This window comes from Hyla sarda, chromosome 4, assembly GCF_029499605.1.
Source record: "Hyla sarda isolate aHylSar1 chromosome 4, aHylSar1.hap1, whole genome shotgun sequence".
In the NCBI taxonomy this organism is placed as follows: domain Eukaryota; kingdom Metazoa; phylum Chordata; class Amphibia; order Anura; family Hylidae; genus Hyla; species Hyla sarda.
The window spans coordinates 986,180-997,163 of record NC_079192.1 but is presented as its reverse complement, the minus strand read 5'-3'; the positions used below and the strand labels follow the sequence as shown (position 1 = coordinate 997,163).

Below are 10,984 nucleotides of genomic sequence, written 5' to 3'. Positions count from 1 at the left end.
CTTACCATGCGCGCGTCCTCCTTGTTGCTTCACTCTTCTCCGCTTTACTCCTATGGGCGCACGCACGGGACTTCAGTGACATCCCTGCGTGCGCTACCTCCCGGCGGCCCCTGTGTTTTTAATTAAAGTTAACGCAGGGTCCGCTGCAGAGAGATTACTGCCGGGACATCCTTGTGTCCTGAAAAGATTTTTCAGGACACAGGGATGTCCCGAATGTGACAAAGGCTCTCTGCGGGCACAGGATGTCGCATGGCCGGCCCTCTTTTTCTGTAAATATAGCTGTTACGGGCCGCCCGTGCTATTCGCTGGGCCTATTTTAACGTAGGGGCCTGGAGCGGCAGCTCCATCAGCCCCCATGTTAATCCGACCCTGTATGGGGGGGGGGGGGTTGGGGAATAATGGGACCCGGATAAAAATGGTATGGGGGGGGATTACAGGACCAGGATAATAATGGTATGGGGGGGGGGGATTACAGGACCAGGATAATAATGGTATGGGGGGGGGGATTACAGGACCAGGATGATAATGGTATGGGGGGGGGGGGAATTACAGGACCAGAATAATAATGGTATGGGGGGGGGATTACAGGACCAGGATAATAATGGTATGGGGGGGGGGGGATTACAGGACCAGGATAATAATGGTATGGGGGGGGTTTACAGGACCAGGATAATAATGGTATGGGGGGGGGGATTACAGGACCAGGATAATAATGGTATGGGGGGGGGGTTACAGGACCAGGATAATAATGGTATGGGGGGGGATTACAGGACCAGGATAATAATGGTATGGGGGGGGGATTACAGGACCAGGATAATAATGGTATGGGGGGGGGGGGGAATTACAGGACCAGGATAATAATGGTACAGGGGGGGGGATTACAGGACCAGGATAATAATGGTATGGGGGGGGATTACAGGACCAGGATAATAATGGTATGGGGGGGGGATTATAGGACCAGGATAATAATGGTATGGGGGGGGGATTACAGGACCAGGATAATAATGGTATGGGGGGGGGATTACAGGACCAGGATAATAATGGTATGGGGGGGGGGGAATTACAGGAACAGGATAATAATGGTATGGGGGGGGGATTACAGGACCAGGATAATAATGGTATGGGGGGGGGGAATTACAGGAACAGGATAATAATGGTATGGGGGGGGGGGGGTTTACTGGACCAGGATAATAATGGTATGGGGGGGGGGATTACAGGACCAGGATAATAATGGTATGGGGGGGGGAATTACAGGACCAGGATAATAATGGTATGGGGGGGGGATTACAGGAACAGGATAATAATGGTATGGGGGGGGGGATTACAGGACCAGGATAATAATGGTATGGGGGGGGGGGGGTTACTGGACCAGGATAATAATGGTATGGGGGGGGATTACAGGACCAGGATAATAATGGTATGGGGGGGGGGGATTACAGGACCAGGATAATAATGGTATGGGGGGGATTACAGGACCAGGATAATAATGGTATGGGGGGGGGGATTACAGGACAGGATAATAATGGTATGGGGGGGGGGATTACAGGACAGGATAATAATGGTATGGGGGGGGGGATTATAGGACCAGGATAATAATGGTATGGGGGGGGATTACAGGACAGGATAATAATGGTATGGGGGGGGGATTACAGGATCAGGATAATAATGGTATGGGGGGGGGGGATTATAGGACCAGGATAATAATGGTATGGGGGGGAGGATTACAGGACCAGGATAATAATGGTATGGGGGGGGGGGGAATTACAGGACCAGGATAATAATGGTATGGGGGGGGGGGGTTACAGGACCAGGATAATAATGGTATAGGGGGGGGGATTACAGGACCAGGATAATAATGGTATGGGGGGGGGGATTACAGGACCAGGATAATAATGGTATGGGGGGGGGGATTACAGGACCAGGATAATAATGGTATGGGGGGGGGGGTTTACAGGAACAGGATAATAATGGTATGGGGGGGGGGGGATTACAGGACAGGATAATAATGGTATGGGGGGGGGATTACAGGACCAGGATGATAATGGTATGGGGGGGGGGGATTACAGGACCAGGATAATAATGGTATGGGGGGGGGATTTCAGGACCAGGATAATAATGGTATGGGGGGGATTACAGGACCATTATAATAATGGTATGGGGGGGATTACAGGACCAGGATAATAATGGTGTGTGGGGGGGGGGGGGATTACAGGACCAGGATAATAATGGTATGGGGGGGGGATTACAGGACCAGCATAATAATGGTACAGGGGGGGGGGATTACAGGACCATTATAATAATGGTATGGGGGGATTACAGGACCAGGATAATAATGGTGTGTGGGGGGGGGGGATTACAGGACCAGGATAATAATGGTATGGGGGGGGGGGATTACAGGACAGGATAATAATGGTATGGAGGGGGGGGGGATTACAGGACAGGATAATATTGGTATGGGGGGGGGGATTACAGGACAGGATAATATTGGTATGGGGGGGATTACAGGACCAGGATAATAATGGTATGGGGGGGGTTTACAGGACCAGGATAATAATGGTATGGGGGGGGGAGTTACAGGACCAGGATAATAATGGTATGGGGGGGGGATTACAGGACCAGGATAATAATGGTATGGGGGGGGGATTACAGGACCAGGATAATAATGGTATGGGGGGGGGGGGGGAATTACAGGACCAGGATAATAATGGTACAGGGGGGGGGATTACAGGACCAGGATAATAATGGTATGGGGGGGGGAGTTACAGGACCAGGATAATAATGGTATGGGGGGGGATTACAGGACCAGGATAATAATGGTATGGGGGGGGGGATTACAGGACCAGGATAATAATGGTATGGGGGGGGGGGGAATTACAGGACCAGGATAATAATGGTACAGGGGGGGGGGATTACAGGACCAGGATAATAATGGTATGGGGGGGGGATTACAGGACCAGGATAATAATGGTATGGGGGGGGATTATAGGACCAGGATAATAATGGTATGGGGGGGGGGGATTACAGGACCAGGATAATAATGGTATGGGGGGGGGGATTACAGGACCAGGATAATAATGGTATGGGGGGGGATTACAGGAACAGGATAATAATGGTATGGGGGGGGGGGATTACAGGAACAGGATAATAATGGTATGGGGGGGGGATTACAGGACCAGGATAATAATGGTATGGGGGGGGGAATTACAGGAACAGGATAATAATGGTATGGGGGGGGGGGTTTACTGGACCAGGATAATAATGGTATGGGGGGGGGGGGGTTTACAGGACCAGGATAATAATGGTATGGGGGGGGGATTACAGGACAGGATAATAATGGTATGGGGGGGGATTACAGGACCAGGATAATAATGGTGTGGGGGGGGGGGGGTTACTGGACCAGGATAATAATGGTATGGGGGGGGGGGGATTACAGGAACAGGATAATAATGGTATGGGGGGGGGATTACAGGACCAGGATAATAATGGTATGGGGGGGGGATTACAGGACCAGGATAATAATGGTATGGGGGGGGGGATTACAGCACCAGGATAATAATGGTATGGGGGGGGATTACAGGACCAGGATAATAATGGTATGGGGGGGGGATTACAGGGACAGGATAATAATGGTATGGGGGGGGATTACAGGACAGGATAATAATGGTATGGGGGGGGGGGATTATAGGACCAGGATAATAATGGTATGGGGGGGGGGATTACAGGACAGGATAATAATGGTATGGGGGGGGGATTACAGGACAGGATAATAATGGTATGGGGGGGGGGGATTATAGGACCAGGATAATAATGGTATGGGGGGGAGGATTACAGGACCAGGATAATAATGGTATGGGGGGGGGGGATTACAGGACCAGGATAATAATGGTATGGGGGGGGGGGGGGATTACAGGACCAGGATAACAATGGTATAGGGGGGGGATTACAGGACCAGGATAATAATGGTATGGGGGGGGGGATTACAGGACCAGGATAATAATGGTATGGGGGGGGGATTACAGGACAGGATAATAATGGTATGGGGGGGGGTTTACAGGAACAGGATAATAATGGTATGGGGGGGGGATTACAGGACAGGATAATAATGGTGTGGGGGGGGGATTACAGGACCAGGATAATAATGGTATGGGGGGGGGATTACAGGACCAGGATAATAATGGTATGGGGGGGGGGATTTCAGGACCAGGATAATAATGGTACAGGGGGGGGGATTACAGGACCATTATAATAATGGTATGGGGGGGGGGGGAATTACAGGACCAGGATAATAATGGTGTGGGGGGGGGATTACAGGACCAGGATAATAATGGTATGGGGGGGGGATTACAGGACCAGGATAATAATGGTATGGGGGGGGGGATTTCAGGACCAGGATAATAATGGTACAGGGGGGGGGATTACAGGACCAGGATAATAATGGTATGGGGGGGGGGAATTACAGGACCAGGATAATAATGGTATGGGGGGGGGGATTACAGGACCAGGATAATAATGGTATGGGGGGGGGATTACAGGACCAGGATAATAATGGTATGGGGGGGATTACAGGACCAGGATAATAATGGTATGGGGGGGGGGATTACAGGACCAGGATAATAATGGTATGGGGGGGGGGGATTACAGGACCAGGATAATAATGGTATGGGGGGGGGGATTACAGGACCAGGATAATAATGGTATGGGGGGGGGGATTACAGGACCAGCATAATAATGGTACAGGGGGGGGGGGGATTACAGGACCATTATAATAATGGTATGGGGGGATTACAGGACCAGGATAATAATGGTGTGGGGGGGGGGGGATTACAGGACCAGGATAATAATGGTATGGGGGGGGGGGATTACAGGACCAGGATAATAATGGTGTGGGGGGGGGGGGATTACAGGACCAGGATAATAATGGTATGGGGGGGGGATTACAGGACAGGATAATAATGGTATGGAGGGGGGGGGGGATTACAGGACAGGATAATATTGGTATGGGGGGGGGATTACAGGACAGGATAATATTGGTATGGGGGGGATTACAGGACCAGGATAATAATGGTATGGGGGGGGGGATTACAGGACCAGGATAATAATGGTATGGGGGGGGGGATTACAGGACAGGATTATATTGGTATCGGGGGGGGGGATTACAGGACAGGATAATAATGGTATGGGGGGGGATTACAGGACAGGATAATATTGGTATCGGGGGGGGGGGGATTACAGGACATGATAATATTGGTATCGGGGGGGGGGGATTACAGGACATGATAATATTGGTATCGGGGGGGGGAGATTACAGGACAGGATAACAATGGTATCGGGGGGGGGATTACAGGACCAGAATAATAGTGGTATGGGGGGGGGGATTACAGGACCAGGATAATATTGGTATTGGGGGGGGATTACAGGACAGGATAATATTGGTATTGGGGGGGATTACAGGACAGGACAATAATGGTATGGGGGGGGATTACAGGACGGAATAATATTGGTATCGGGGGGGGGATTACAGGACAGGATAATATTGGTATCGGGGGGGGATTACAGGACAGGATAATAATGGTATGGGGGGGGGATTACAGGATCAGGATAATAATGGTATGGGGGGGGGATTACAGGACAGGATAATAATGGTATGGGGGGGGGGATTACAGGACAGGATAATAATGGTATCGGGGGGGATTACAGGACCAGGATAATAATGGTATGGGGGGGGGGGGGGATTACAGGACAGGATAATAATGGTATGGGGGGGGATTACAGGACAGGATAATAATGGTATGGGGGGGGGATTACAGGACAGGATAATAATGGTATGGGGGGGGGATTACAGGACAGGATAATAATGGTATGGGGGGGGATTACAGGACCAGGATAATAATGGTATGGGGGGGGGGATTACAGGACAGGATAATAATGGTATGGAGGGGGGGGATTACAGGACAGGATAGTAATGGTATGGGGGGGGGGATTACAGGACCAGGATAATAATGGTATGGGGGGGGGATTACAGGACAGGATAATAGTGGTATCGGGGGGGGGGGATTACAGGACAGGATAATAATGGTATGAGGGGGGGATTACAGGACAGGATAATAATGGTATGGGGGGGGGGATTACAGGACCAGGATAATAATGGTATGGGGGGGGGGGGATTACAGGACAGGATAATAATGGTATGGAGGGGGGGGGGGATTACAGGACAGGATAATAATGGTATGGGGGGGGGATTACAGGACAGGATAATAGTGGTATGGGGGGGATTACAGGACAGGATAATATTGGTATCGGGGGGGGGGATTACAGGACAGGATAATAGTGGTATGGGGGGGGGATTACAGGACAGGATAATATTGGTATCGGGGGGGGGGGGATTACAGGACAGGATAATAGTGGTATCGGGGGGGGGGATTACAGGACAGGTTATCACTTGGGGTAATTATTTCGTTTACAGAGAAGACGTCTTAGGGGATCTGATCACAATGCACAGATATATGAATGGACGGGACAGAGATCTTTATAAGGATCTTTTTGCCGATAACCATGACAAGGGGTCGTCCTCTACATCTAGAGGGAAGAAGGGTTCACCATCATCACAGACATATTCTTTACTGTAAGAGCAGTGAGACTGTGGACCTCTCTGCACATGATTTTGTCACCATTTACCAAGAGATGTTTTTTCTGGAAATATTACAGGTTATGGAGGATAGATTTATGAGGACAGGACGTGGATTTAGGGGTTTATTCTGCCGTCATATTGGAGTTGGGATGGAATTCTTCCTCTTTTCTGGGTCATTTAACCTTATGGGGTTTTTTCTTCCTCTGGATCCACACAGTAGGGCTCTAGAACATGATGGACTCTTGTCACTATGTAACTATGTAATAACTATGAAGACACAGTCACGGAATTTAAAGGGCAAGTCTGGAATTGTTATTGTCTGTGTCATTCCAGGAGGGATGCAGCCGGTCTCACCCTCTCGCCTTCACACGCCCTGTGGACTGTGAGCATCTATTATCGTATATTATCGCTGCGTTATAAACCTCATTTTACAAAAGACGGATAATCCTGTTTTATGTGGCTTGAAGTTCTGCGCTGAGGATCGTCCCCGTTGTCGCCGTCAGCATCGCCACTAATGACACGTTGTCCTCCGTGACGGCTCATTCAGGGAGCAGCAATGGATCTGAGGAACCTGAGTGAGTGCACAGTGCCCATCCTGCTGTGGGGAGGACGGTGGTGCGTACATGTAAGTGGTCTCTCCATTATATCTGTAGATAAGAAGTGATATATAGAGGGGTCAGTCACTCCTCAGGACTAGGATGATTAGGGGCCCCGGTCCTACCGGTCCTGGATCTTCTAGCTCTGGTCCTACATGGACAATTCCCTCAGGTAAAGCTTCTTCCATGTGAAAGAACAAATCAGACTGTGGTGTAGGATAATTCACGGTGACTGCCATGTTACATCTATAGGGTATGAGATCTATAGGGTATGTGGTCTGTAGGGTATGGGATATATAGGGTATATAGGTATTTTATCTATAGGGTATGTGATCTGTGTGTGTGTGTATAAGATCTATAGGGTATGTGGTCTAAAGGGTATGAGATCTAAAGGGCATGTGATCCATAGGGGACATAATATATAGGGTATGCGATCTATAGGGTGTGTCATCTATAGGTTATTTTAGTTATAGGGTATGAGATCTATAGGGTATGTGGTCTATGTGGTATAAGATCTATAGGGTATGTGGTCTATAGGGTATGTGGTCTGTAGGGTATGGGATCTATAGGGTATGTGGTCTATAGGGTATGAGATCTATAGGGTATGTGGTCTATAGGGTATGATATCTATATGGTATGTGGTCTATATTGCATATTATCTATAGGGTATGTGAAATATGGGGTATAAGATCTACAGGGCATATTATCTATAGGGTATGTGATCTATGTGGTAAAAGATCTATAGGGTATGTGAAATATGGGGTATAGGATCTACAGGGCACATTATCTATAGAGTATGTGATATATGGGGTATAAGATCTACAGGGCATATTATCTATAGGGTATGTGATCTATGTGGTATAAGATCTATAGGGTATGTGAAATATGGGGTATAAGATCTACAGGGCATATTATCTATAGGGTATGTGATCTATGTGGTATAAGATCTATAGGGTATGTGAAATATGGGGTATAAGATCTACAGGGCATATTATCTATAGAGTATGTGATATATGGGGTATGTGATCTATATGGCATATTATCTATAGGGTATGTTATCTACAGGGCATGTAATCTACAGTGTATGTGATCTACAGTGTATGTGATCTATAGGGTATGTGTGCTATAGTAAATATTATCTATAGGGTATGTGATCTGCAGTGTATGTGATCTATAGGGTATGTGTGCTATAGTAAATATTATCTATAGGGTATGTGATCTACAGTGTATGTGATCTATAGGGTATGTGATCTATATGGCATTTGATTTATAGGGTGCATTATCTATAGGGTATGTTATCTACAGGGCATGTAATCTACAGTGTATGTGATCTATAGGGTATGTGTGCTATAGTAAATATTATCTATAGGGTATGTGATCTACAGGGTAAGTACTTTATGGAGTATGTGATCTATAGCTTGGGTTTGATGCTGTCTTTGATTTCTGTACAAGCCAAGAAATGTCCTATAAAATTGCCTGCTGGTAAAATATGGCTACTCTAAGCCTTCCTGTCTGTATCCTGACCATCACCTTTATCCCTGTCCTGCCTGTATACCCCCTCTATCTCTGCCTGTATATCCCCTGTATTCCTGTCCCTCCTATATATCCTCTGCATCCCTGTCCTTCCTATAGATCCTCTGTATCCCTGTCCTTCCTATAGATCCCCTGTATCCCTGTCCTTCCAATAGATCCCCTGTATCCCTGTCCTTCCTATAGATCCCCTGTATCCCTGTCCTTCATATATATCCCACGAATCCCTGTCCTTCCTATAGATCCTCTGTATCCCTTTCCTTCCTATAGATCCTCTGTATCCCGGTCCTTTCTATAGATCCTCTGTATCCCTGTCCTTCCTATAGATTCTCTGTATCCCTCTCCTTCCTATAGATCCTCTGTATCCCTGTCCTTCCTATAGATCCTCTGTATCCCTGTCCTTCCTATAGATCCCCTGTATCCCTGTCCTTCCTATAGATCCTCTGTATCCCTGTCCTTCCTATAGATCCCCTGTATCTCTGTCCTTCCTATAGATCCCCTGTAGCCCTGTCCTTCCTATAGATCCCATGTATCCCTGTCCTTCCTATAGATCCCCTGTATCCCTGTCCTTCCTATAGATCCTCTGTATCCCTTTCCTTCCTATAGATCCTCTGTATCCCGGTCCTTTCTATAGATCCTCTGTATCCCTGTCCTTCCTATAGATCCTCTGTATCCCTGTCCTTCCTATATATCCTCTGTATCCCTGTCCTTCCTATAGATCCTCTGTATCCCTGTCCTTCCTATATATCCTCTGTATCCCTGTCCTTCCTATAGATCCTCTGTATCCCTGTCCTTCCTATAGATCCCCTGTATCCCTGTCCTTCCTATAGATCCTCTGTATCCCTGTCCTTTCTATAGATCCTCTGTATCCCTGTCCTTCCTATAGATCCCCTGTATCTCTGTCCTTCCTATAGATCCCCTGTATCTCTGTCCTTCCTATAGATCCCCTGTATCCCTGTCCTTCCTATAGATCCTCTGTATCCCTGTCCTTCCTATAGATCCCCTGTATCTCTGTCCTTCCTATAGATCCCCTGTATCCCTGTCCTTCCTATAGATCCCCTGTATCCCTGTCCTTCCTATAGATCCTCTGTATCCCTGTCCTTCCTATAGATCCCCTGTATCCCTGTCCTTCCTATAGATCCTCTGTATCCCTATCCTTCCTATAGATCCTCTGTATCCCTGTCCTTCCTATAGATCCCCTGTATCCCTGTCCTTCCTATAGATCCTATGTATCCCTGTCCTTCCTATAGATCCTCTGTATCCCGGTCCTTTCTATAGATCCTCTGTACCCCTGTCCTTCCTATAGATCCTCTGTATCCCTGTCCTTCCTATAGATCCCCTGGATCCCTGTCCTTCCTATAGATCCCTTGTATCCCTGTCCTTCCTATAGATCCCCTGTATCCCTGTCCTTCCTATAGATCCTCTGTATTCCTGTCCTTCCTATAGATCCCCTGTATCCCTGTCCTTCATATAGATCCCCTGTATCCCTGTCCTTCCTATAGATCCTCTGTATCCCTGTCCTTCCTATAGATCCCGTGTATCCATGTGCTTCCTATATATCCTCTGTATCCCTGTCCTTCCTATAGATCCTCTGTATCCCTGTCCTTCCTATAGATCCCCTGTATCCCTGTCCTTCCTATATATCCTCTGTGTCCCTGTCCTTCCTATAGATCCCCTGTATCCCTGTCCTTCCTATAGATCCCCTGTATCCCTGTCCTTCCTATAAATCCTCTGTATCCCTGTCCTTCCTATAGATCCCCTGAATCCTTGTCCTTCCTATAGATCCTCTGTATCCCGGTCCTTTCTATAGATCCTCTGTATCCCTGTCCTTCCTATAGATCCCCTGTATCCCTGTCCTTCCTATAGATCCTCTGTATCCCCGTCCTTCCTATAGATCCTCTGTATCCCTGTCCTTCCTATAGATCCCCTGTATCCCTGTCCTTCCTATATATCCTCTGTATCCCTGTCCTTCCTATAGATCCTCTGTATCCCTGTCCTTCCTATAGATCCCCTGTATCCCTGTCCTTCCTATAGATCCCCTGTATCCCTGTCCTTCCTATAGATCCCCTGTATCCCTGTCCTTCCTATAGATCCTATGTATCCCTGTCCTTCCTACAGATCCCCTGTATCCCTGCCCTTCCTATAGATCATCTGTATCCCTGTCCTTCCTATAGATCCCTTGTATCCCTGTCCTTCCTTTAGATCCCCTGTATCCCTGTCCTTCCTATAG

General features: G+C 47.9%; 1 protein-coding gene across 1 annotated transcript in view; it reads left to right on the top strand.

The window, feature by feature from the left end:
- Window positions 1-10,984, top strand: part of LOC130367535 (N-acetyllactosaminide beta-1,3-N-acetylglucosaminyltransferase 3-like) — a 197,746-nt gene that overhangs the window by 91,756 nt on the left and 95,006 nt on the right. The window contains exon 2 of the mRNA XM_056569964.1: window positions 6,962-7,253. Within this exon, the coding sequence (XP_056425939.1) occupies window positions 7,185-7,253 (69 nt within the window). The 5' untranslated portion in view covers window positions 6,962-7,184. The remainder of the gene's footprint in view (window positions 1-6,961; window positions 7,254-10,984) is intronic.